The 26,804-nt window shown below is 38.9% G+C and overlaps 5 protein-coding genes across 5 annotated transcripts; 2 read left to right on the forward strand and 3 right to left on the reverse strand.

Moving 5' to 3' along the window:
• Positions 1–251: 251 nt before the first annotated feature.
• On the reverse strand, positions 252–4,442 carry LOC128369605 (procollagen galactosyltransferase 2-like). The gene is made up of 12 exons (XM_053330681.1): positions 4,201–4,442; positions 3,835–3,945; positions 3,568–3,685; positions 3,336–3,470; positions 3,034–3,238; positions 2,488–2,607; positions 2,116–2,189; positions 1,923–2,029; positions 1,117–1,249; positions 906–1,033; positions 621–827; positions 252–468 (listed from the first exon to the last, which is right to left on the reverse strand). The coding sequence occupies exons 1-12, from the start codon at positions 4,440–4,442 to the stop codon at positions 252–254; spliced, it is 1,797 nt and encodes a 598-aa protein (XP_053186656.1).
• A 734-nt stretch (positions 4,443–5,176) lies between these two features.
• tsen15 (TSEN15 tRNA splicing endonuclease subunit) lies at positions 5,177–6,860 on the forward strand. Its single transcript, XM_053329685.1, has 4 exons — positions 5,177–5,293; positions 5,375–5,456; positions 6,046–6,181; positions 6,274–6,860. The coding sequence occupies exons 1-4, from the start codon at positions 5,225–5,227 to the stop codon at positions 6,443–6,445; spliced, it is 459 nt and encodes a 152-aa protein (XP_053185660.1). The 5' UTR covers positions 5,177–5,224; the 3' UTR covers positions 6,446–6,860.
• Positions 6,861–8,520: 1,660 nt separating this feature from the next.
• zgc:55943 (uncharacterized protein LOC406337 homolog) lies at positions 8,521–14,537 on the reverse strand. Its single transcript, XM_053329690.1, has 7 exons — positions 14,476–14,537; positions 14,215–14,367; positions 13,110–13,251; positions 11,512–11,591; positions 11,151–11,221; positions 10,924–10,987; positions 8,521–9,492 (listed from the first exon to the last, which is right to left on the reverse strand). The coding sequence occupies exons 3-7, from the start codon at positions 13,198–13,200 to the stop codon at positions 9,454–9,456; spliced, it is 345 nt and encodes a 114-aa protein (XP_053185665.1). The 5' UTR covers positions 13,201–13,251; positions 14,215–14,367; positions 14,476–14,537; the 3' UTR covers positions 8,521–9,453.
• Positions 14,538–14,597: 60 nt separating this feature from the next.
• sec22ba (SEC22 homolog B, vesicle trafficking protein a) lies at positions 14,598–17,745 on the forward strand. Its single transcript, XM_053329674.1, has 5 exons — positions 14,598–14,786; positions 16,456–16,565; positions 16,929–17,089; positions 17,190–17,336; positions 17,583–17,745. The coding sequence occupies exons 1-5, from the start codon at positions 14,712–14,714 to the stop codon at positions 17,735–17,737; spliced, it is 648 nt and encodes a 215-aa protein (XP_053185649.1). The 5' UTR covers positions 14,598–14,711; the 3' UTR covers positions 17,738–17,745.
• A 986-nt stretch (positions 17,746–18,731) lies between these two features.
• Positions 18,732–22,369, reverse strand: imp3 (IMP U3 small nucleolar ribonucleoprotein 3). The gene is made up of 7 exons (XM_053329677.1): positions 22,170–22,369; positions 21,109–21,216; positions 20,046–20,120; positions 19,857–19,936; positions 19,548–19,599; positions 19,008–19,080; positions 18,732–18,864 (listed from the first exon to the last, which is right to left on the reverse strand). The coding sequence occupies exons 1-7, from the start codon at positions 22,304–22,306 to the stop codon at positions 18,838–18,840; spliced, it is 552 nt and encodes a 183-aa protein (XP_053185652.1). The 5' UTR covers positions 22,307–22,369; the 3' UTR covers positions 18,732–18,837.
• Positions 22,370–26,804: the final 4,435 nt, after the last annotated feature.

The following is a 26,804-nucleotide window of genomic DNA, read 5'->3' on the forward strand; positions in this document are numbered from 1 at the left end:
ATGTATGAGCATATAGACAATGAAAATCAAGTATGTGGAACCTGTAAATTAACTAAAAATAATGTGTGCTGTCAAATTTACAGTGTGGTGGCACATATTCCTATGTTATACAGATGTGGTACATGTGCATACGATTTGATTCATAACAGAACAATCATATTCATATTGAACGTGGCAGATCACCAAACAAGCAACACAAAACACACACACACACTTAAACAGCAGCAGCTGCCATGGCAGGTCAGTAGCCATTATTTGAGCTTGCTGTCTTTTGTCTCCTGCTCATTCCGGCGTTTAGCAAGGCCTCTGTCCCAGTCTGTTTCCACAGCCTCATCATCCCAGATAGTTGACGTCTCTGTGTCACTGAAGTAGCCAGGCTCACCAGTGTAGTGTGTGGGAAAGAGCAACAGAGGCTCCACTGAAAATGATCTCAGGTTCCTCTGCTCAAAATACTGCATGTACTCGTCTCTGAAGGAACAGGAAGGTCGTCAGAGTTTAGACAATAGAGATTTAGAACAGAAGGCTGTATATTCAGTAAAGTCAAACTAAAAATGCAATGCTTGTTTAATAGCACTCAGTCCATTTGTCAGCACAAATAAGTTTTTTCTGCTGGGACTCACTTGGGGTGCTTGTTGAACATGAGAGGTAGGAACTCATCAACAGGCAGCATTTTGTTGAGGGGTTTTGCACGCAGGAGTTTCTTGGCCCCCTGCAGGGAGAGCACATATCCCAAAGTCCAGTAGGAGTAGCCTGGGTGAACAAGGTTACTGATTCCCTTTACCCAGTGCTCTGGCTCCTTCACTTGCAGCCTCTTACGGCCTACATAACTTCAAGGACACAGATATGTAAGTAAACAAATCTTTTAATCCAAATCCAAAATGAACAACATTTTCAAATTGTCTTACATGAGGTCCCAGTCAAGTCCCAATCCCTGTACATTTTTCATGATGGCCACAAGCCGGCTACAAAATCTGGGCTCAAATCTCACATCATCCTCCAGCACAAGCACCTGCTGCAGTTCCTGCTGCACCACCTAGAGGGCGATACATAATAGCCATGACCTCTCCATACTGCCACAGGAGTATCACTGCACTGTTGTACAGATAAAGGCTGTACCTGTTTCCAGATATTGTAGTGGCTAAGGAAGCAGCCAATCTCCCCTCTAGTCAGCACACGGTCTGAATATGGGTCTTTGTAACCAGGCAGCATGTCGATGCCTATCGCTTGCAGCTGAGAGGAGTTCAAGGCTCTGCAAGCAAAATAGATCAGTCAGCTGCAAGACATTCAAACTGAGTGCAAATGTTTCCTGAAAGGTGAAACCTTGTTTCTCATTTCTTCTGTCAATTTCTACTGCGATAACGCAAAACACCCCATTAAAAGTGTATACTAATACAGCCTATTAATCCAGCCATATTAAGTCCTTACATCTGGGCAGTAACAGGTATTTTATCACATAGGCAGGGCATAACAAGAGTGATAGGAAGACACTAAGAAAGACACTATCATGTATAATTTTTGATATATTTCTATTCTGTCTGGGTATTTCCATTTTAAATCTAATGCACATGTCTACAATTATTAGTTTCTTTGCTGATCATCAATGTAATCACACAAATATGATTACATTGCCATGCAGTAAACTACATAACAGTACATAAAGTAGTTAAAATGAGTTCCAGATCAAACAGCTAAAACACTGATAACATATTGATCAATTATGCATATCAGTACTTATATAATCCAACAACATAATACATATTAGAGCCTTAAACTGGTCATTCTAAATGATATGACTAATTTCAATACTTTTTGCGAGGTAATACCTTTACTTTTCTCTGGACTTTTACTTGTAATGAAGTATTAAAATGTGGTATAAGTGCTTTCACTTCTGAATACTTGAGAACTGTTACTGTATGTCATACTTGCCATCCACCGCCTCTGTCAGTGTGACATTGATGCCTAGGACGGCGAGAGAGGACAACATCCTCTCTCTTCTGTCTGCTCTGCGCTTCAGATTGATCAGAAAGATCTATAAGTGGAGGAGAATAAAGTGTTTGTTGAATTGAATCAAAACATCATAAACAGCACTAATAGTTATTAAAAATGCATCAATACCTCATCAAATCCTATCTTTCCTGGTTCTTTCGATGTATAATGTACATACTGTGAAGGCTCCATGGTGTAGGAAACTGCAAAGAAAGTTCACATGAAGTACTGTAAATCTACCATTTCTAGCACAGTCTTTTAGTTTCAATGGAATTTCTTGGATAAGTTCAACATCTACAGTAACCTGTGTGTAAATTTTGAAATAAGAACTGGAGGAAGTGAAATGAGAGGCAGTGGGCTTTAACAGAGGAGTGAGACATCTGTCAGGGCTGTGAGAGCAAAAGAGACCAAATATGCTCACACAGACAAGCTGAGGAAATCATGAGCAAAGATTGAAGATCGAGAGCGGGAAAATCAACCTGTTGTATGCGTGGTGCTTACTGAGTGCTTCGGTCAGAGTGTGGGCAAAACTCTCCTCTTCCTCCTCCATGGTCTGATGCTGCTTGAGGGGCACTGGTAAATATCCATAATGGTCCCTGTTGCACACGTACATCTGAGCTCCTGCAGACGAATCAGGTCTTAGTGCAAAAAAAAATCAGCTCATTCTTTTATACTATCACATGGAAATGATGTACTCATACACAGCACAGTCTGTCTATTGTTATACAGTTGACTGTGACATTAATAAGGGATTATAAAATAATAAAAACTTCATCATTATATGTGTAGTCATACTGGGGATTGAGTGCATCTATTGCCCACTATGCTCTATAGTGATGTATTTAAAGAAAACCTAACCATACCACATTTGATATGGTAGAAATCATCACTTTATTTAAGATGTGTATCTTCCTTGTTACAAACTGAAATGATTTATGAGTGTGTTTCAGTTTAATCTTAACATCAATATCTTAACAGTATGAGGTTAAGAAAAGGATTGTGTGGGTTGCCACTTAATAAAACATAAAGTTGTAGTGTAAGTCTGACCTGCTTGCTCAGCAGAGAAAGCAAAGGCCATGATGTCATCTATATAGTAGGGGTACTTGGTGTGTGGAGGGTGGAAGGCCAAATCCTGGCTCACTGTGCGCCTCAGGTCCAGCAGGTAGGTGGAGTGCACCATCGGGACTGCAAAGCAACCCTTCATCTGCCATTTGCGAATGGGAATATATTCTGGTGTTCGTCTGTAGTAGCCCTATTGGAGTGTTGGAAGACCAATAACAATCATTTTGTCAGACTTTCCACCAAATACTCTGCTCATGCTCTCCATTATGTTCTTTTTCAAATGGTACCTGAGGAGTCACGCCACACCAGAAGTTGGAATAGAGGCTTTCTGATTCCAACATGGGTGCCACAATTGTTAGATTCTCTGCTATCATGTCAGTCAGCACCTGACGGTTTGTCAGCAAGTTGTCACTGTCAACAAACTGAGGTACAAAAACAACTGGACATCAAATTCATTCATTCATACAAGTCATATCATATTATACACTCTGAGATGATGAGTGGATATAGATATCACACCAATATATAGTCAGCCCAAAGTTGCCTGGCAGCTCTGACTGCTGCCTGCTTTAACTTCATCACATGCACAACCCGAGAGTCAGGCCAGTGCTTTGGACCCTCCTCATCTGCATATGTGCTGAGAGAAAGAGAAAGAGTCAGAATCAGTTTTCCCTTTATCGAGATCAGAATTTATCAGATCAACTACCACTCCAGGCTTAAACAGTATCAGGACGGTGAATGTTCAATGAAGCTGTTACATCATTTTATTTTAAAACAGTCTTTCACCTCGGCTGCTCTATGGGTCTCCACTCCACTGAATGGTACAGGTGCCGAACTCCTCTGAGCCACTCCTGCAGCATGGCTGTACTGTTGTCCTCACTATGGTCAGACGCTGCCCTGGGATCAAAAGGAGCATTAACTCAACACAGATCTTTCTTTTTCTTTCTTTCTGTCTCAGCAGAGCCTATTTTTCTCACTCTTGTTAATGTTTTAATCCTATTTATCATTAGTTGTTTTTAGTGTTGGATCTATAAATGAAATCAGCATCATATAGTTACAGAACAATAGTTTCTATAGTTTACAACTTGAGTCTATATATTCCCAGAAATATTAACCCATTTAGATAAATTGATTGAATAAATTCAATTTTACCAGATGGAAATTCGGTCCTTTGGATAGTCCAGTCTGTCAATGCATCCCAAGAAGTATGGCAGGCTGTGCTGCACATTGCGTGCAAGGATGGTGATCAGTACTGTGTGCCTGAGCAGAGAGGACTCCTGCTCAGCTGGATGGTGGAGATGATCAGCTGGTAGCTCTTCTGCGCTGGTGTGCAGTAAGAGCTCTCCTGCTAAAATCACAATAGTTAATCCTAATCCCACAAATCCAAGAGACATATTTCCAGCAGGGCACCTTGATGTCTCTGTAGCTTCACATCAGTGCAACAGAGAGAGGAGAGAGAGAAGAAAAAGGGCAGACTCACACACACACGCTAACACACACATGCACACACACACACACACACACATGACTGACTAAGAGGAAAGCTGAGATTCAGATATTTGAAAAGTTGACATATTAATATCAACTGTTGCCTAACCTATTTGACCTCAAGATGACCTCATTTAGTTGCTATTCTGGATCTTTCACTCAGATCACATGGTCGTCATCAGCAGATATAATTTGCTGGGTTGTCATGCAAATGTAGATGTTTGGGTTGTCAAATTAGCATTTTTAAAAAAGCATTTCAAGGACTACCCATGTTGACTTGATAAAAGATTCACTTTATTATATAGTCTGTCATGGACTTTATGCTAAATCAATAGAACTTTTCCAGTTTGATTTTAAATGGTTAATTCAGTCATTCAATGTATTGTATGAGTAATTACATGGATGAAATAAAATAAGTATGAATAAATAAAACGATTCATTTTCAGCATTTGAGCAGATTGTGGACATTTCTCCCTGAGGAAAGACTGTAAGGAGTCTTTTGGGCCTGCCTGACAGCCTTCGCGGAACACAAGAACGCCTACTAATTTTCCACCCGGACCATTTACAGTGTAGCACGCCGGCAAACATTAAAACATAGCTCACATGCTGTGACAGTAGCAGGATGTCTTGAGTCGAGACTGTGCTGAATGAGAGTGTATTTCTTCTGCAGAGACATTTAGTGAGTGAAATGTGCGAAGCAGCAGACAGAGCAGATGTGTCCGAGAAACCTCCAAACTGGATCCTGCTGCATCCAGCGGTCAGTGTCATTACAGCTCGGTTGTGCAGTCTGAGGTCTGCTGAAGGATCAACCTTTAACCAGGGGTTTTCTCTGTTTTAGTTTCAGCAGATGAAGAGTCTGGAGGTTGGGGACAGTGCTCAGGTGCATGCAGCTTTCCTTGTGTATATGGATCTGACTGAAGGTGAGTAAGATTATTTTCACACTTATTTCAACTCATCAATTGTATTGTCTTTAAAATGGTTTATCTTAACATAAACATTTGAATGTTACTTTAATGCCTTCAGCACTCCTAAATGATTCTGCTGCTTTAGTAAATCCATTAATTATATATGTTTTATATGTCTTAAAAGCCCACCATGTGTAAGTTGTGTGTAATTAAATTTCTCCTTTGTCATTAAAATGTCCAGAGAATTCAAAAAGTGATCAAATCTGTTTGAGAAATAAAAAAACAGGAAAAGACAACACTTATGCCATATCACAATATTATGATATCCAAAAACTAAGACTATATCTAGTTTCATATCACAATATCGATATATCAATATATTGTCCCACTATATACTTACCTTTTTAAAATCCAACTCATAAGCATGTAAAATTTTGATAGCCCAATCAGATTAAAACAGTGTTTTAAATAAGGGGGTAAAAGTCCACCTTATCAACAAAGCACTGCTACAACCTTTGGAGGATCCACTACAGCCCTGAAGTAGATCTAAGCTGTATAGACTGACTTCCACTCAGACTTGCGTTGTCTATCTTGTACTTCACAGTGCGACGCTGGAAAGAGGTGTCTTGTGTCAAGAGTACTGAACTTGAGGCTGTTTTGCTGGAGGCAAGGGAGAAGGAAGGATCACCCATCCATACAGTTCTCCCACTGCCTGTTCACAAATCTCTGAGCCACAGAAGGTGATAAGACCAACTCCCATGCGTACCCCTTCACAGGTCATTTCCCTCCATATCTTCATCTTACCACTGTTGTCCTCCTCTCTACTGTGCAGTATACGACATGTGCTGGACAGAGGATTTCCTATGTTGTTGTGTGCGGTGGCATCAGATTCCACTCTGGTCTACCAGAGGATGACTGATGGGTTGGTGACACCAGAGCCACCCGCAGGCCCCTTCCAAGATGCGGGACGGCGGCAGCGCAGGAAGAGACAACACCATCCCTGAGTGTCCTGCAGAAGGAGGAACCTCAATGTAGTCATTGAACTATAGCAGACAAGAAGAGGACGGGCTGTTAGCCAGTCTGTCTATCTTTCAGTTTGTGTAAGTTGCTGCCAAAATAAGAGGTGTGCTGATGACAGGGCAGCAGGGGCAAATGGATGTATCCTCAGTGCCCTTCATGGATGCTGTATGTGGTTATGAGGCCTGCCCTCCCTCTCAGTAAGAAACCACAGGCTACTTCCAAACGGTGAGGTGTAGCAAAACCTTTCAGGCTTGTTACCACTTAAAAACGGAGCAACGTCTACCTGTGACCCATATTCACTGGATGCATTTGTCTCTGGTTACCAAGTCAAACAAAGAGTTATTTATGGTAGATTATTTTTACATGATGTGAAGAGGTACTATGATGCAACAATTCACAAGAAAAAGCCTAAAGATCATGGCAGTTCATGTAATTATGTGAATAAATGTCGGTTTTCTTGTGGCCCCTTTTCTTGAACACAGGAAGGGAAACATTAGTGTAGTTCATTTTCAGAGAAACCGTTTGGTAACTTTGACAGAACTATTGCATGTTCTCCATAAATCCTTTTGTTTGGGAGATTAGTTCTATATCCACAGTACAGAGCTGACTAGTTGCTCTTTCGATATAATCAGGGATTTGCTCACACCACCTTACACCATATGTGGTCACATGCCTCCTCAGTAACCTTCCAATAGGACCTGATTAGTTGGCTCGCAGTACAAAACATTTTGGTTACATTAGAAGTAGAGCCTCTATGATACTGGATGTGTTTTAGGTTTCTACAAATATTGATAAATGATGGTTAAAAGATATATATTAATTGTCAGCAGATGCTTTTATCTATCATAAACATATAACAAACATTTTAATGTAAATTACTCCAATACACAAAAATTACAGTTTTTGGCCAAATAAAGGTACATTTTGTGTTTTTAATCATATATTGTTAATTGCCTTTTATTTATTTATGTAGCTGCAGTCAAAAGTGGCAACAAGGTACGTTGAATGAATGTGTGTTCACGTGTATGTGTTAAGTTAGCTAACTTTGTGCTAATAGCTGTGTAGCTATTAGCTGTATTAGTTTATTACATTTTTGGTTTAGCTTGTAAAAGGGTTTAATTTAACACAACATTTCATTATACCATAAATATTTATTTATTTTAATAAAGTCCTGACTCATTTGATTGAAATGCTATGTGGCCAATTGGCTTCATATTTATCAAACAGTATGAAAATAAACTTAGCAGTGCCCTCTGGTGGATAAACTATGTAATGGTGACACTCTAAATGACCTCAAACATACAGCATCTATAGCATTTCTGCTCTGTAACCTCTTGATATTTATCACTGATATATTAGCCAGCACTAATATCTCTGATAAGCTTAAACTGCAGAATATAACAATGTATTTAGGGCTGAGACTAGGAATTATTTTCATAAGCGATTAATCTGTCAAATGCTTTCTCGATTAATCGTTAGGTTATTTGATCTATAAAATGTCAGAAAATGGTGAAAATGTTGATCAGTGTGTCCCAAAGCCCAAGGTGACGTCTTCACATGTTTAGTTTTGTCTGGACCAACAGTCCAAAACTCAAACATGTTGAGTTTAGATCCATATAAGGCTAAAGAACCAAAACATATTCACATTTGAGAAGCTAGAATCAAGAGACTTTGGAAAATGTTTTCTTAAGAAATAACTCAACAATCAATTGTCAAAATTGATGGCAATTAATTTAATAGATGGCAACTAATCAGTTAATCAACTAAATGTTGCAGCTCTAGTCCTAACTGTATTTAAAGTTGTCCAATAATCATTTTATCACCCACACCTACAACACTTAAGTGCTTTCAGGAGCTCCAATGCATTGTGGGTATATATGTTTGTATTATGTTGCATCACATTTAGACTTGGACCATTTCTTAACACAGTAATGTGGTATTAATTTTCAACAATACAATATGTCAGCAATATGAGTATATTGTTGACAAAATGATTCATCTGGCAGGTTGTTGACTGCCAGCTTTAATTAAACCAACACACTCTACTGCCAGCTGTGGGGATAAATTACTGAAAACACTTTTTTATTTTTTCTAGAAAAACAAAAAATCAACATAGAAACTGAACACAACAACATAATACTGGTGAGCGAAATACTGAATCAGACTAACAATGTGACTTTGCAGTGTCCCCCCCTGTGGGGTTAACATGGAACAGATACTGCAGGGGGCGTCAGTATCCCTGCTGCGTGAGTGCATGTGTGACTTTATAATGGTGCAATAGTGTCTTAAATGAGAGGAAGGACTTGACTACATGAGACGATGATTACAACACTTCAACCCTGAGCCTTATATAACATAAATACTCTACATCGTAACAGAAACAGACAGGGACAGACGAACACATCGTATTGGCCAACATATTGTAGAAAAGAGGTTCATACTGTGTCTTGGAATGCAGGAAGTTTCCAACCTGTTGACTTTTCAGGGAGGCATTCAAGGATGAAATATTCAAAATGACGCAGATAGAGAGATTATTTTCACTATGAGTCAGTGTTCACAACAGCACTGGTTGCTTCTGCTGTTTAAAGGCCTACAGGACATCTCAGTAACAGCCATGTGTATATTGAGCTTTCAGGATTTATCCAAGCAGGGAAAGAAAAGTTCCTCGAGGTCCCAAGATCTCTGTCATAGTGTAATGGCTTCATCAGGTATGTAAACCTAAATATTGTTCTGCCCCACTGGAGAACCATGATAACTGAACCATCTTTGATTTTGGTTGTAATCGTTCCTCGGGAGGTTGATCAGATGAGCAGGACGGCAAAAAGGTGCTTGATTCAAGTCAGTCAGTAATCCATTCTTGTCAGGTGTGTTTAATACAGTCAAAAACAAGACAGGGTCCCCCTTAGACATGGTATAACATGGTATGGTCCATCCCTAACACTGGAGTGACGGTTCCTCTCATACTGGGACTGACGGATACACAACCACAGCGCTATGTCAGATCGTCCTCCTCTGAGCAGTAGTCCCGGCCCTGTGTACAAAACAGTGAAATATTATATTACATTTATACTCTTAATTGATGGTGCATTTTTTTCCCCCTCATTACCCTGGATGGAGTCACTGGGCATGAAAAAGACAACATAGCAAAATATGTGTGAAATTAGATGTAAAATAATCAAATTAATGTCAAGCCCAATTGACGATATCCTTGTTATGCTTGTCATAGAAATACACTGTAAATGTGATTTTTGTTTGGTTTGACCTCATTAATATACATGAGGGGAGCAAAATATTAGAAAAACTTAATATAATGCACTCCAGTACACCACAACAACCCACGACAACCTCAATAATAAACTAGGATTATCACCTTTGTGACACTGTCAACAAAAACTAAACATGTATACGTTCTGTGAAAGTAGAAGTGCTCAGGTGTTCCTAATAAACTGCTTAGTCAGCGTAAATTCACAATTTCCCAGAGCCTAAAGTGAACTTAGTTTAAGTCTTCAAATTGCAGCAACAGACAAAAACTCAAAAGTTACTCAATTTACAAAGATAGGACACAGAGAAAAGCAGCCAATTATCACATTTAAAAGGGGTCATTGATTAAGACTAATCAATAATATTGAATCGTCAACCAGCCCCACTACACACCCATAGATGAAGTACAAAGCACAGCACACAAACTTGACAAGTGTAATTTTGGCCTGCCATCAACTCACTCACAGAATTAACGTTAAATAGCAGATGATTTGATTCGCTGACATCAACATTTTTCATTTTAACCCACAAAAACGTTTCCAGCAGCTATATAAAGTGTTGTACAGTGCTACTCTTTGACAAAGAGAAGGAGAGGGTTAAAGAGAGTCTGTGTATTTTGCCAACTAGGAACGTCAGAATTCAGAGACCCTGCTGTGCCCACATCATTTTCACAGTCACACAATCTAATTTTCACTTGCATACAAAAATGAAATGCTGTACTGTAAGCTGTTGTAAAGAGGAGCAGCGCTGTCACACAAGCAAACTGAGATAAAGGACAAAGAAAGGATGGAATTTGCTTTATTTTAGCCAACACTGATCCTGTAAATATGTCCTGATCTGTCCTGATAGCAATCCTCAGGACATCTCTGCTTTTAACCTCAAAAGACTAGAACACAATGCGGCTACAAGAAAACATTTCAATTCAATTTAATGTTTTTAATGTATTTTCTTTGACTAGATCTAGTCACACTGCATAACTACTAAAAACATGTTTTCAACGAATAACCATACTGGTGGAATGCACTGGATGGAACAGATTGAGGCTGTTTTATGGCATTTTTATGTCATCTGCTGTGTCCTCACTTGCCACAGATTTGCAACAGTGACAGGATTAACTTCCATTATGTCATTTAGCGTGGGCTTTTTACAAAAACACAGGAGCAAAATGCTATGTCCCAGTAATGTGGCTGTCACTCCCTACCTTTTCAATTTTCTCATCCAACATCCTGAAGAATTCTTGCTGACTCTCTGACGAGTGGATGCTCCTGAAAAGAAAAAACAGGACGTCAGGAAAAAAATGACCATGTTGTTAGGGTCCAGCTTGGGACATAATGAAGACTTTAAATAACCACTGATACATGACCCCAAAAAAATGTGTTAATGTATCGCAGTAGCAACAAAAAAGCATCATGAGCCAGTCACACTTACAGTATCTTTCCATTTCCATTTGATCCTGTTTCATCCATGTGTTGACCTTTACCAAGTAGAGCACTTTTCTCCTGCAGGACATCAAACCAAACACATACATCAACTAAATCAACAATCAAATCATTTTTTGTGTCCAGTCATTAAACAGCAGAATAAGAAACACGGCATGAGATACACAAACTAGTCAAAAGGGAGTCTTATCATTTTAAACCTATGATATTAGATTATCGTTACCTATAATAATTGATTACACTTTTCATGACTTCAAAATTTGCTGTAAACAGACAAACATAGATAGATATAACAGTCAGTAAATGTCCCGTTAGAGAAAAAATAAAAGATAGAGAATAGAGTCACGCACAGTGCTGTCCTGGCCATCCACTCCTCCCTCGTCTCCACTGATGTACTTGACTTTCTCCACTCCTTTCATCTTGTACTCATCTGTGACAGAGTGAGAGACAGAAGAGCAGAAAGGAGCACATCTCCCCTTATTAATACTCGACAGCAGAGCCCGGCGGCAGGCACACAGAGGAGGACCCACTCACAGCCGCTCTGATCAGCACAATCCTCCGGGTTAATAGTTCTCACAGTTCAGTACTTGGCAAAGTAATTATGTGCTTGAATTCTCACGCTCCAGACTAAATCCTCTCTTAACAATGGTTGGCAAGCAGCGAACACATGAGCTGTCAGCCTGATTCTCCTCTCCTCTCTGCCTCTCCATCTTTTCTCTCACACATGCACAGCTCGCCCCCTCCTCTATCTCACTCCCACTCATTATTACAGACATGATGCATAGTAATACAATACGCTTGTAATAAATCAGATGAATGCTGCGTATGGTATACCTATTGTTATGTCTAATAATAGATACAAAATGAGTGTTGTAATGAGCAATATTTGTTTTATAGATGGTGACGTCCCTCTTCAGATGTGACTGTTTGACCTTTCGTGCACAGCTGCCTTTAATAAAGCACTGATTAAAGAGTTCGATCAGCATCTGACAGCATGCCAATTAAGTCTTTAAATGTTCATCCAACACTGCTCACTGAAACCCCTCCATCAAAAACGTTAATACAAAACACATTTACATATACTTTATTTATATATAAATATATATATGCATAAACAGCTGATATGATTTTGGTTAACAGACAAATACAGACAGAAAATTAATTAGCAACTATTCTGAGCCACATTTCAAGCAAAAAAAAAGTCAAATATTTAGTGGTTCCATCTTCTCAAGGATGAGAATTTGTTGCTTTTCTCAGTTTTATATTATTATATTAATATAAATTGAATAGCTTTCAGTTTTGGACTGCTCATTAGACAAAAAAATCTGAAGATGTCTTGGCTCACTGGATAGACCAAACCATTAATCAATTAATAACAAAAATGATTTGCAAATTTATATGTATTGTACATAATCGTAACTTTAAGGCCCCCTATTTAGCAATATAATGTAGTTATAAGAGGATTCATAACTTATCCTGTGAACATATCTTTTATATGTAACATGTATTACAATTATGTTTTACTTTAGTCATTCATTATCATTATCACATTAACTTATATCTGTAGTGTTATCTACCATTTATTACATGTGTTTGTATATTGCTACAGGTATTGGTAGCTACAGCCCTGTTTGACCTTTCATGCACACCTGCTGTTAGGAAGACACTAATTAAATTAAGAGCTCCATCAGGATCAGTGAACTTATTAAGTCTTCAAAGGTAGATGGCAGCACTACTGATTACTGATAACAGATTTCACACCTCTTGAACAAATTAAGGTTATATGTATGTAGCTATATATAGCTGGTTGCCCATGCCTAATGTACATTAAAAGGCCAGTTTGACCCCAAATTGAATCAAAGATAATAGAGTATCTACATTTCCACCTGAACAGAGAGGTGCATGAGAAATAGAGTCATATTAATGAGTGTGTGGTGAACAGACTGACCAGAGAGGAGGTCCCCATTGCTGTAGGCTTTGCTTTGGCCCTCCTCACTGTTGGGCACAGCAGACACCTGCTTGGCAGAGGTGCAGCCCATCTCCTCCTCCTCAGCTGCTCTCCTCCTCACTCCTGAGTATTACAGGCACACCTGGTGAAGGGAGCAGAGGGCAGGTGTATGGGACTCAGAACACAGTCAGACCTTGTGGTTAAGTTTTTATTTCAGGGAATGTCTGTCTTTACTACAGACCAACAATGTTAAGAGTTAAACCTTCAATCATTAAGGATACTCCTCATTTGGAAAGGGACTCCCCTACACACGGTGGAAGAAACCCCCTGAACTCCAGCTTGAGAACAACTCATTTTTCATAATCAATTAGTCATGAAGCACCCCACCCTCGGTTTAAAACACACAGGCATCGCAATAAAAACAATAAAACAATAAAAACAAAACGACTGCGAAATCACCAATCACAACGTGAGAGCGTCAGTGCCAGCTGCACCGCAACAATGAGGCCTTTCAATCTGTCGGGATGCCACTGTGCCAAGCAGCCGGGTCGTTTTATGAGTGAATGGGGGGGTTTTCTGTGGCGCTCAGAGGATTAAACTGTGGCCACGCACAAGTGCTCCCATCCCCGCCGTTACATCGGCCTGCAAGACCCGCTGCAACCTGGCTATCATCACAGCACGTTGGACCAAACGACTTGAATGTTCTTGCATCAGGCTGATTGATCTCCATATGGTTGATCCTAAAAGGCACTGTCCGCTCAGCTGAGTCCAGCTGCAGAGTCAGCTGCTCCTCCTCCTCCTCCTCCTCCTCACCACTACCTTTCATTTGTACGTTTGCAGCTGCAGCCCATAAACGCAGCATCACTAAGCAAAATGCATGTTGATGGCAAGAAAATAAGAAACAGGAGAGGTGTTAGGAAAAATGCATTCACCGTCTCATTTCACTACATCGTAAGGGAGGAGGTAATGATCCTTCCTTATACAAATAATAACAAAAGATGAAGAAGGGGGGAAAAAAAGAGAGCAGCCATTCCGCGGTCAGCAGGGAGTACCGAGGCGATATCTCCAAAATAAACACTACACTGCAGAATAAATGCAACATTACCTTTCTGGTTTCTCCATGGTTCCTTCCTCCGGTTCAGAGAGGTTTTACTCCAGACACAGGAGCCAGACAGACGGCATCTGCACCGCTCGGCTCACACAGGCATCAGCAGTGATGCAGTCAGTCCGTCTGCCAGCTGGATCTCATGGCCTGATACTCTGTTAAAGTGATCAAATTGCGCCGATTAATTAGGACATAAAGAAGCGACTAAAGCAGCTGATGATACGAGTTTAGACAGTTGGAAAGAAAAGGTTTCGAAATTACTTTTATTTCCAACTCAAAACACACACACAAAAACTCCACTTCTTTTTGCACACGGTTGTAGAGGCATCCTCTCCTTTTATGTGACGGCCAATTCACTACGAAGTTGCCACTCGGAGGCTTTTCACCGACGCACCGTGAACTTCCGTCCAGCTCACTTGCTTCAAAGCTGACAGAAAACATCCAGGAGTTGAAGCTCCGTGTCAACATCGACATCTCAACTTATCGACCCGATCGTCATGATTGTCCTGACGATAATCGCTCGTGTAGCGGACGGGATGCCGCTCGCTGCCTCCATTCAGGATGATGACCAGGTAAATGACTGAAAGTTGCCCTACCTTCATCGTTAACGCCTTCAAGCCAAACTCCATTCAATTACTGTGTCGTTTAATTACAGCTGCTTTACCCACTCACGTAAAGGCCTTTTAGAATAAAAGAATGATTATTTATGTTATACTAGTGAAGTCGGCACATGACTAAACGATCCATGAAGCCTTTAATTGATTGTGATTGGTTCAGTACAGGACAATATAAAAGTAGTGATGAGTGACCAAGTACATTCACTTAAGTAGTCTACTGTACTTAAGTTTAATTTTGAGGTACTTGTACTTTACTTGAGTATTTCCACTTGATTCTACTTTATACTTCCACTCCATTATATTTCAGAGGGGAATATTGTATTTTCTACTCCCTACATTTATTTGACAGCTTTAGTTTCTTTTCAGATGAAGATTTGACACAATGGATAATATAAAAAGCTTTTAAAAATAACACATTGTTAAAGATGAAACCAGTGGTTTCCACCCTTTTTGTCTTTTGACTTCTTACAAAAAGCAGTGTGTAGTTGGGGTCACATTTCAGATGTCTATGAGTTGTTAACAGCTCCACCAAATAGTGATTTTTCCCTTTAAACTTCTCACATGGTTTCATTTCAATGAATGTTTAAATGAGCCAGTATTTCAAGATTAGAAAAAAAGTCCAGAAACTGAAAATAGATTAGTTTTTTCTTCTTTCCTGTCCCATTAATCACATCAGGACCCCTCAGATTTATCTGCTGACCTTTTGGAGGGGCCCAACCACTGGACTAAACCAGCTAACTGTGTATAATATAAAATAGTGTAAACTAGCTCCACCTCCAGCAGCTACAACAGTAACATGCTGCTCACACACTGATGCTTCAGGGTTAATAATCTAATGATGTCATATATAATAATATATCACTTATTGCACAACCAGTACCTTTACTTTAATACTTTAAGCACATGTTTCTGTTAATACTTATGTACTTTTACATAAGTAGGCTCTTTCACACAGGACTTTTACTAGTAAAGGCATTATTTACTGGTACTCATGTCCTAGGTCTCTTAGATCTGTCTACAAACCTCTCATATACCTCACAGTCATGACTCAATCTAAAAGGTGACAAAGCCTTAGCAGTTGCTGCCTCACAATGTTGGATCCAATTGCTTTTAGATGATCTCCTTTGATCTCTGTTTTTAAATCTAGGCTAAAGACACTTTTTTTCACTAGCCCTTTTGTCCCACTTATCTTTCAGTCTGTTGTCATGTCTATAATTCAGTATTTGTCCCTTGTAGTTAATTTTTATTGGTGTGTTTGTCTTTGTGTGTGTGTGTGGGTTTATTTATCTATTTTTAATATGTTCATCATGTCCTTTTGTACAGCACTTTGGTCAGCTTAAGCTGTGTTTTAAATGTGCTGTAGATATAAACTTTACTTACTCTGCTGTAATCTAGCAGTCAGCTGTAAAAAGCTTTTATGACTATTAATTTAAGATATTTATGATAACCTTCCTGTGGATTACATCATTTAGTTCTACAGAATATGACTACGTACATCTGTGAGTAACCCTTCACTTTGAGTCCCTGCCCCAAAACGGGGAGTGTCCAAATTGACTATTTGTGTCATTTTGAGATTAGTCTTGATAACGTCATTTTATTAACTCTTATCACTTCTGTTTATCAGTCAGGAAGAGACCTCCAGCAGTACCAGAGCCAGGCCAAGCAGCTGTGCCGGAAACTGAACGCTCAGAGTCCAGACCGCTGCACCCTGGAGGCTGGCGTAATGAACTTTCAGTAAGTTAACACATGAACAAGTGTTCACTGAAATACTGTGTTTACAATATGTAGAATCAAAAGTGGGATTTTTTTTAGAAATACGGAGCACGAGAAGAACAATGTCAGTTTAACAATGAGAATCACAGTTAAAACATAGAAACATAATAATATAGTAATTAAAGTGCATCTCAGTGGATCAAAAGAAAAAACAAGCCATACTTTCTGCCTTTTTAAAGGGTGTTTTATCACTTTATTTAAAAAAAAATCTCAGCAAGTGAAAACTGGAATATCTTATTGCTTGGAGGATTGCTTGTACCTTGAATTGCATGGGAAGGCACCACAGTGGTTGTGCTAATTCTGACTTCAGTTTCTTGTTTTTAGCTATTTAATAGCACAGGGTGTTTGCTACCTGTCTCTCTGCGAGGCTTCATTTCCCAAAAAGATGGCATTTGCATACCTTGAAGATCTCCACAGAGAGTTCTATGACCAGTATGGAAGGAGAGTGCAGACAGTGACGAGGCCATATTCTTTCATCGAGTTTGGTAAGAAAGAGCTTTACATTCAAGAAACATTATATCTCTTATCAACTTCCTGCAGAAAGAATAAAAAAAGTAAAGTTTATATATACATACATTGTTTTAGACACATACATCCAGAAGACAAAGAAGTCGTACATCGACAGCAGGGGCAGGAGGAACTTGGGCAGTATTAACACAGAGCTGCAGGATGTCCAGAGGATTATGGTGGCCAATATTGAGGAAGTTCTGCAACGAGGAGAAGCCCTTTCTGGTGAGTACAGTCGTGTTTAGAAAATATACCAAAGCACCTGGTAACATAAAACATTCAATGTAATATAGCCATAACAGTTGCTTTATTATATATTTGTTCTGCATTGTGATATTATGGATTGCATTGCATTAAAAGGTATCCCCCTGTAAATCCCTTGCTTCATCTTCAGTTCAACTTCCACTATTAATCAGTGTGGTAACCCCAAATGTCCAAACACTATATCCACATTTAATTTTTCCCCTTCAGCCCTAGACACCAAAGCCAGCAATCTGTCCAGCCTGTCCAAGAAGTACCGCAGCGATGCCAAGTACCTCAACACCCGCTCCACATATGCCAAGGTGGCTGCCGTGGCGGTCTTCTTCGTCACACTCATCATCTATGTGCGCTTCTGGTGGCTCTGATGGAGTCTGACACAAGAACTGTATTATTTGGGAGGTGTTTCTCTTTAAAAACATTTACATTTATCATCATATAACACAGTGCCTTAAAGGGGTCATGGACAATCTATCCATGGTGAATGTAAATGTTCTCTCTGTACAGCTTTGAGTTACGCTACATATATTCAGCGTAAACTGAGCCGTAGGTCTATAATGGGTTGGGTCTATGTTACAGAAGTAAACAGCTTCATGATGAGTTCTAAAAATTCGGTTTCCTGGAAGAACAGGGGGTTTTACACAGTGGAACAGGGGGTTCTTTCAAAGTTTCAACATTAAGAAGAAACCATCTATGCATACGCAGAGGTTTAGTCGAAAGTCTTAATACTGTGATTCAAAAAAAATGTTTATTGTTCAAAGTTTACAGAATTGTAAGTCTTATTGATGAAAAGATTAAATATTTATCAAATTGTCATCTATTTTACAGAAGTATGAATGCATGGAAAACATCACCTGGTTTTAATATCAGTGATGACAGTCTCTCTTTACATATACCGGCACTTCCCTGGTCTCACATACACATAATAATCCAATGAAGTCATGTTCACAAAAAGAATACATTATCCAGAGTAATAACTACATGAGAAGGAACAGTCACATATACATAACTCTGTTCAGTTCAACTACAAGTGTGATGATGATGATGATGATGATGATGGCCACTGTCACCCAGCATTTTATACCTGCTGTGGTATTATTAGATTTGATTTTATTATATCCAATTAACAGTAGATGAGATCCCAGTTGCACATTCTGACTGCATCAGAGAGGTGCTTTGATTTAGAGCTTTGGTGTAATTGTTAAAACTGGAAAATCTTAATGTTAATTGATAACTTGCTGCAATTTAAAGTGATTGATGGAGAATCTGGACATGTAGTCTTTCCCTCCTTGCTCCACTGAAAGCTCAGTTTTTGATAGTGGTGAGAACACATTTTCTTGCCACAATTTCCAAGTTCATAGAAGATTTCAACTGATGACTCTTGGGGTGCAGAATCCCTCTTCTTCTTTATTTTGATGTTAGAGTAAAAAGATAAGTCTTTGTTCCTGCCCTCCATTAGGCAGCAGATTTATGCCACCAGATCAAAGTCGTCTCTCTGCAAAAGAGAAACAAAAGAAAGACATTCAACACAATGACACCAAGGTTTTATGGGGTTGATTCAAATACCAGATGGTCATTTGCATTTTTATTACAAGAGTATGATAATACATGTAGGCAAAACTTATAAATATTACTCACCTCGTCATTATAATTCATGACGTGCTGTTTGATCTTTGAGGAGTCCACCCAAGTAACAAAATCTTCCATATTTCTAAAAAAAATGTAAAGGTGATTAAAGATTAAAGGTGCTTTTCCCCCCACTCATCTTTACTGGAACTTCAACTAATGATTATTTTCATTATCAATTATTCTGTTGCTTGTTTTCTCTATTTGGTCTTCAATGTATAAAATGTCAGAAAATGTTCCCAATGTCCAAGATCATACCCTCAACACAAAGTTTATTATCATAGAAGACTAAAGAAACAAAAAAAGATCACATCTTAGAAGCTGAAACCAGAGAATTATGACTGAGAATATGAGAATTATAAGTTCTTCTACTTTAAAAATGACTCAAAATGATTAATTGATTATCAAAATAGCTTATGTCGATTGAACAATTGTTTAATTGACTAATGGGTGCTACTCTCAAATAATTATTATTATGTAAATGTATTGTCCTATAATATAGAATCTACAGTGTGTGTGTGGCAGGGCCTGGCCCACATGTTGGACACTAACCTCGTGACTAGAAATGCTGGATCTGTGACAATTTCAGGACCCACACGCACATCTGAGACTAAGTCAAGGACGCTACTGCAAAACAATCAGTGCACTCAGACATAGACACATAACAAGGAGGTTTGTAGGCATATTCACACACACACACACACACACACACACACACACACACACACACACACACACACACACACACACACACACACACACACACACACACACACACACACACACACACACACACACACACACACACACACACACACACACACACACACACACAGGCATGAATGCATTAATGAAGGATACGTCCTTGTTCAATGAAGGTGATGGCTGTCTTCAGGTTCTGAGCCATACGAAGGTTCAGCATGATGCTGGGCAACCTCCTCCTGCAGGAGTCACACAGGAGATGTGTCATAGCATCCAAGCACTTCATGAAAAGTGTTACCATGCATAACATTCACACATGCTGTGTAACATGTTTGTGGGATCATTTACCTGCAGAATGAAGACGCTGTGACTTTCTCTGTGAGCGACAGATTCTGTTTGGTTGGGATGAGTCCGATGCTGTAACTAATATGAAGAAACAATAAAAACATCAGTGTGATATATTTAAGGTTAAGCAGTGTTTCTGTTACATACATACAATTATTGCTGCCACTCAGAATTTTATGACATGTCATAAAGTTGCAATTAAACTTTAAATTAAACTCTGCAACGTTCATCTGCTCTCTTCCCACTTTGAGGATGAGTAACTGGAACAGTGACAGGACGTCGATCACTCGCAATGTCGTGACACCAAATAAACAACAGTGCAAGTACAGCATTTTCTGGAGATTTAATGGGGACAGCTCTACCCTTGTCTCAGCCAGCTGGCAGTATTTGCTCCTACAGTGCCAAACTCTAGTGTGAAATGTGAGACAGACTTCTCAACTATGAACAATGTAAGACAATTGGATAAGTAATATCTGAAGTTAGAGATTGTTGGATTTCTGTCAATTTCCAACACCCCACTCATTTTTGTAATTGTTTCTATTTGTGGCTGAAGACAGATGTAAGGAACGGGATGCAGGGGGGGGGCGGTCAGGCATCATGCATGTTACTGAGCATCAACAGGTTGCTGCTGGTCAAGTTTCCCTATGACAGAGCTTTAGAGAATACATAAATAAAAAATTAAGTGATCTAAGCCAGGCTGCAAATTTTGCCATTGAGGCTAATATATAGTGCCCTCTGTAAGTAATGAGTCAAAAGAGACAGTATCCTTGAATATGGTACAGTATATATGGTATGGTATAGTATATGAATATAGTATTAACTATATGTATAAATATGTTCTGAAGTTTATTTTGTCAAGTGTCATTTTATTCCAGTTTTAATTTACCTATTGATATTCCCTTTGTACCGCCAATACAACAAAACCCTTTCCCCCTGCTGCTGAAAACTGTGTTAAAATAAGTTGTGATTTTAAAACAAGATAAATCAGAGCCACCAATTAAAAACTGTACAAAACCATAGACTGTTAATTGATTCTGCCAAAACAGGGTCACACTTTGACACTCACAGTTTCTCCAGTACTCGGTGTGTACTCTGAGCTCTGAAGCCATCTTTCTCGTCCAGGTCTCTGATTTTCTGGGCCAGATCTCTGATGTTACGACTCAACTTGTTATATCTGGAACAAGAGAGAGAAGACACACTGTTGGCACAAACACACTATACCCAAATATCTGTCTCTATAATATCCACTAGTCTACTTATACCCTCTTTAAAATTACAGGAACTATAGGTAAATATCAGATCATATTTCAGTCAGTGTTCTGGGTACGTCTACATTTTTTGAAATTTTATTTTAACTTCTTAATCACAAATAAATCTGCATTTATTACCATTCTTGTAGCTATACTTTTCTTGTGTGCAATAAATAAACATAAACACTATCAATCATGCTAGTTGCTTTATGTGTTTCTTGTATTGTAATAGCAGATATAGAAGGGGAAACTAATGAGATATACTGTCGAGTATAATCAGTAAAAACTTGCCTCATTGCAAATTAGTATAAGGTATAAGGCCCATTTCTAAGAGATAGGGTTGGAAAGATATATGGAAGAAACATCACGCTGTCTGACCAAGATTACTTTCATGTTGTTTTCAATTTCAGGTTTGCTTCACACAAGTTTTGGGTTTGGTTCCTCATGTATAAATGCTTTAGATCATAAATAAACTAGATTTTTCAATATTTATCTATTTATCTCTCAATGTAATAAAACTTGTAATGAGACTTTCTCAGTCCCAGTATTGATACCTAGGCTTTGAGTATTGGCCCCAATACTGATGTGATTCTGGTGTGTATAGAAAAGTATCCATTTATGTGTAAGGCAACATCAGGCTAGACTGAAACATTGCTTTCCTAACGTTGTAAAACAAACTGGAACATATACATAGATATCAATTAATTGAATTTGGTATCTATTAAAATCATGGTATTCAATATCTGATTTACATCTCTAAACAAAAATATCATGGAATATTTACCCTGTTTCAACTTTATCTTTGAAACAAACGCTTTCATCGTGTTTTTCAGTGTGACTCTATGTGTGAGTGTAAAACAGTAGCACAGATGCTTACTTGGTGTAGTCCTCCCTCTTCTCGAGATGAAACCTCCGCAGCACTTTGACTTCCTGTAGGTTGTTGTCCACCTCCCAGTTGATAAAGTCCACCTTCTTCAACAGCTTCTGCTCATGGTGCTTTAATTTACGAACCATTTTTACACCCTTGTCTGGCTAACTTCAATTTATTTACAAGGCTGAACACACTCACACGCCTCACATGCAGGAAACACAGGAAACACGTTTTCTTCTACTGGTTAAATATCAAGTCGAGTTTGTCACAGCGCCACCTATTGCCCCTCCACTGAACATGACCCACTGTTTCTAAAGAGAGGTTTGAGTGAGTCAATGGATTGGAAAAACGTTGTGTGTAATAGGTCATTAATAAGCAAAAAGACCTTACATTGTTTTGTGCTGCGGAGCCCTCAAACTGAGAAAATGTTGCAAAAGACAAAAACTATATACATCAATAATAACTTCCAGCAGCTTTTTGAATGTGAGGATTTGCTGCTTTTCGCCTTTTCTAAAATTTCATTATAAATTTGTTGGGTTCTTTTGATGGGTACAGGTTTAATGGGTACTTTGGTTGTGGCCTATTCTGTTTACATCCTGGTACTCTAATAGAGAAACAAGTGGAGTACACTGTGACTGCCACAGAATATCCTGACAGAAAGAAGAAGAATAAATGCTGGCAGATATGGAGCGAGCAGTGGCACAAAAGGAGTGAAGCATACCATCGAGATTTTACTGTCAGGCTTGTTCCAGTCTGCATGCTGTCTTACTGAGTGTCAGACAGCTCATAAAGCTCCTTTTGAGCAAAAATGATCAACCCTGGGAGTCTCAACACTATGAGGGTGCCAGAAACAGGATCACAGACTTAAACACTGTTACAGTCGATAACATGACTACCCAGACCCCTTGCAGAGTTCAAGTACTGGAAAGCCTCAGAGTGGCAAGCATGGCTCCTGTTTTACAGCTTGGTAGTCCTGTGTATTCAAATCATGCTATGTGAAGCACTTAGGCCTTCTGGTGTCAGCAGTATTTCTTCTTTTCAAAGAAACCATCAACTTTCAAGACATCAACAAAGCAGATAACATGATGTTAATGAGTTTGTGGCAAGATTTCAGTTGCTGTCCTCACGTAAGAATAAGCACAGTTCTCCCCTAAAAGATGCACAACTTTACAAAACCAGCTGTGCTTCAGTATAAAGAGAACCATTTGTTAACTTTCAGCTGTGGAACCATTTCAGAACTTAAATTGAAGTTGGTTTAAAAGGCTCTAACCCTCTTGAAGAACAGCAGCCCTTCTCCAGTTGTTTAGCATTATTGTTTTAAAACCTGGTCTCTCCTGGAAACTCTGATCCTAAATAGACATTAAGACTTAAATCTTAAAACTGACATATTTCATAAACAGATTTCAGATTGAACTTTTGGACTGTTTGTTTTCGTTTTTAACATTTTTATGCATATTTTGCAGTGTTTGGCTTTAACCCTCCTGTTGTCCTCAGGTCAAGGAAGGAAGGAAGGAAGGAAGGAAGGAAGGAGGAAGGGAGGATAGGAGGAAGGAAGGAAGGAAGGAAGGAAGGAAGGAAGGAAGTGAGTTCAGAAGTATGGAAGGAGGAGGGAGCAAAGAAAGAGGGAAGGAGAGGAAGAACTAAGGAAAAAAGGGAGGAAAGAAGGAAGGAAGGAAAGAAGGAACAGTCAAAAGCGATGGGGTCAATTTGACCCGGAAGGACGACAGGAGGGTTAAATGTGTGCTCTCTGGATGCTTTCTAATTTAGCCTGTCCATGACCAACATGTGTTAGAAATAGTGCAAAATTCATTTCTCCAGCAGGTGTCACCAAACATCTGGTGTATGTGGTCTGAACAGGGCGACTCATTCATTCAGGACAGAGGAGGAGAGACTCCCTCCCTCTGAGGACTCAAAGCATACCGCAACATATAGGCTACAACCTACAACTGTGAAAGACTTAACTGTGTCTTTGCCACAGTTTATCTATTATTTTTACCCATGGATTAACTTTATGAGTGTTTAAAGCAGAGAGAAGAGCAAAAGGGAGCTACAGAGACTCTCCAGCGAATGACTGAAACTGTCTTCCACTTCTGCAGATATAGGTAAGTGACTGTATAATGGAGAGAAAGTGACTCTTTGAGGCACAGGGGGGAGAAGTTAGACTATCAATGTGTTTACAAGAAGTATCTCGAATGCTAGAAAAATCATGTGAATTATGCTGTCTGTGTCTTAAATATGTTAAATCAGTAAGTCCTGCTACTTTTTAAAATTTGTATTCTGCTCTTCTGTTGTCATCTGCTGACAGCTTCAAACACACCTCAGAAGAGCGTTTATGTGGGCTGAGATCAGCTTCATTTACTCTTTCATTTATCACCCTGTTGGCGGATACACATCCTGATCATGTTGTATTGTTCAATATTTGCCCAGGTCAACTCCCATTAAACAAATGTATAAAGGCTTTCCCATCAATGCTGCCCATTCAGCTCTGCTTTTACTTCAAAGATCCACGTCACCAGCAGAAGGTGTTGGACTCAGGCCTTCTTTCCTGAAACAGTTTCAGTGTAGATCTGGGGCACCTTTGCTGTCTGACCTGTGTATCTCACTAGTGTTGTGTTACCCTGTGCGCTTTGTTGAGTTCCCAAAGTCAGCAATGCTGATCGTGTTGAAGACCCCACCCTTGGCCACAGAAACCACTCTCTTTGACCTCTGTGTTCTTTGTAATTTAATGCCACATCTGCTTTGTTAATGTTAATAATCTCTCTCTCTCCTCACAAGGAACATCTTGATCTGTTTTTTTGTTATGGCTTGAGAGAATAGATAGTCTTACAGGGACACTGTTGCTGAGACACAAAGAAACCAATTTGAGATCAGAAATGGAATCATCCTCTTATTAATAATTGGTAGTCTTCTAATGAATTTCTTCCTGCTTATGAAGCAAACAAACCACCCTCAGGGTTGGACAGAGTGATGGTGAAGATTATCAAGAGGAAATGAAATTTGTTGTTAATGTTGTAATGACGAAGGTTAATGATTTCAATTAATCTCATACATTAATTTAAAGAATATTTCCTGGCCTTCGAGGGAATGGAAGCATGAAGTTAAAAAACAATGAAGTCTCAGAAATATTATTGGAATATTTCATCGACCGGTCTGGTGCATCAAATGACTGATTAAAACTTAAATTGTCATTACGCAAACATTTTTAAAAGAAACACTCTTTCCCTTTCTTTTTGTAAAAGCCCTTTGTTTATAACTTCAAAGTGTTCTGCATCATCTTGTCAATTTTCTCGATTGAAGCACTGAATGATTGCTGCTAAGTCTGTTGAGTTTGACACAAGCACAAAGGAAGCTTTTTTTTAGTGAATCTGTTACAAAGCTCTATATTGAAATGTCATACTTATAATCTGTTACAAAGCTCTATATTGAAATGTCACACTTATAATCTGTGACAGGTTCAAAGATGTTGAGCTTGTCTGGGTTTTCTGACCAGTTTTCTCTCTGAGAGACTGCTGGTGAATTGTGTTTTGTACAGATTCTGGTGTTGGGAACCTGTGTCACTGTGACCAACAAGAAAGGCTTTGCTTTGGACTCAAATAAAGCACAAGAAAGGGATCACTCCATGCGTTTAGAATCTTGTTGTCTGGACTATCAAAGATCTCAGTACTGGAAACAAGTGTCTGAAGTATCAGAGATCAGCTGAGTGAAATCAGTGTTGACAGGACTGTTTGCAGTCTGTGTCAGAGTACACTAATGGTCAATTTTTATGGATTACAAAGCGAAATTGTAATTTTTTGGGGAAGGGATAGTAATCTGTTTGTACTTCATGTGCGAGGTACTCAGTGGCAGGGGTGGAAGACATACTCAGACCCTTTACTTCAGTAAAAGTAGCATAAGCACAATGTTAAAACAGCAGAGCTTGTATTTACAAAGTATAGAAATACTGGCAAAATGTTATTAAAGTATAGTATAGTAGTACTTCCAATGCAAAAGAGTCTGTCAGTATATTAATATTACATAATTGATTGTCTTGTGCAAAAAATACGCAATTTCCCTCTGAAGCATTGTGGAGTAAAACTATAAGGTACTTAAGCAGACAATGGAAATACTCCAGTTAAGTTAAGTACTTCTAAACTGAGTAAATGTACTTAGTTGCTCTTTGGCATATTTTTGAACAGTTTGTGTTAATGCATGCTCTGTTCATTGACACTTCTTGTTGCTGATAGTTCATTACATGCAGAAAAAATGATCAGTCATGACCTTCCTTTTGTAAGCTTCTAACTTCCCTCTACTTCATTTCATTTGTCTGCACGGTTTGTTTCACTTTAAGCCTACTTCGTACTGCAAAGAACAGCACGCATACCTTGACAAAAATGAATGAAGGTGATCAAGCAAGCATAGTTCATTTATATAGCACCTTTCACAGACAACAGTCTCAAAGTGCTTCATTGTCAAATAAATAAAATCAATGACACCAAGAAAATATAGGGGAGCAGACATATGAGACAAGTTAAAGCATACAATACCACATTCTGCCTAAATGCCTGACTGAACAGATGGATTTTTAGCTGTTTTTTAATTATATGAATAATTTGAACATGCTGTCCAGAAATCAAGGAAAAGAAACTCAAAAACATTGGTGCA

The sequence above is a fragment of the Scomber japonicus genome, chromosome 12 (assembly GCF_027409825.1).
Source record: "Scomber japonicus isolate fScoJap1 chromosome 12, fScoJap1.pri, whole genome shotgun sequence".
NCBI lineage: Eukaryota > Metazoa > Chordata > Actinopteri > Scombriformes > Scombridae > Scomber > Scomber japonicus.

Excerpts from the sequence above, each read along its gene's own strand:
- LOC128369605 (XM_053330681.1), bottom strand. The coding sequence starts at position 4,442 with ATGTCTCTTGGATTTGTGGGATTAGGATTAACTATTGTGATTTTAGCA. Across the intron at positions 3,946-4,200 it reads AAGGACCGAATTTCCATCTG|GGCAGCGTCTGACCATAGTG; the intron begins GTAAAATTGAAT and ends TTTTGATCCCAG. Across the intron at positions 3,471-3,567 it reads TTTGGGCTGACTATATATTG|TTTGTTGACAGTGACAACTT; the intron begins GTGTGATATCTA and ends TTTGTACCTCAG.
- tsen15 (XM_053329685.1), top strand. The coding sequence starts at position 5,225 with ATGTGCGAAGCAGCAGACAGAGCAGATGTGTCCGAGAAACCTCCAAAC. Across the intron at positions 5,457-6,045 it reads GTATATGGATCTGACTGAAG|TGCGACGCTGGAAAGAGGTG; the intron begins GTGAGTAAGATT and ends TGTACTTCACAG. Across the intron at positions 6,182-6,273 it reads AAATCTCTGAGCCACAGAAG|TATACGACATGTGCTGGACA; the intron begins GTGATAAGACCA and ends TCTACTGTGCAG.
- zgc:55943 (XM_053329690.1), bottom strand. The coding sequence starts at position 13,200 with ATGGGCTGCACCTCTGCCAAGCAGGTGTCTGCTGTGCCCAACAGTGAG. Across the intron at positions 10,988-11,150 it reads AATGGAAATGGAAAGATACT|GAGCATCCACTCGTCAGAGA; the intron begins GTAAGTGTGACT and ends TTTTCTTTTCAG. Across the intron at positions 9,493-10,923 it reads TGGATGAGAAAATTGAAAAG|GGCCGGGACTACTGCTCAGA; the intron begins GTAGGGAGTGAC and ends TTTTGTACACAG.
- sec22ba (XM_053329674.1), top strand. The coding sequence starts at position 14,712 with ATGATTGTCCTGACGATAATCGCTCGTGTAGCGGACGGGATGCCGCTC. Across the intron at positions 14,787-16,455 it reads CCATTCAGGATGATGACCAG|TCAGGAAGAGACCTCCAGCA; the intron begins GTAAATGACTGA and ends TCTGTTTATCAG. Across the intron at positions 17,090-17,189 it reads ATATTCTTTCATCGAGTTTG|ACACATACATCCAGAAGACA; the intron begins GTAAGAAAGAGC and ends ACATTGTTTTAG.
- imp3 (XM_053329677.1), bottom strand. The coding sequence starts at position 22,306 with ATGGTTCGTAAATTAAAGCACCATGAGCAGAAGCTGTTGAAGAAGGTG. Across the intron at positions 19,937-20,045 it reads ACAGCGTCTTCATTCTGCAG|GAGGAGGTTGCCCAGCATCA; the intron begins GTAAATGATCCC and ends TGACTCCTGCAG. Across the intron at positions 19,081-19,547 it reads CCAGCATTTCTAGTCACGAG|AAATATGGAAGATTTTGTTA; the intron begins GTTAGTGTCCAA and ends CATTTTTTTTAG.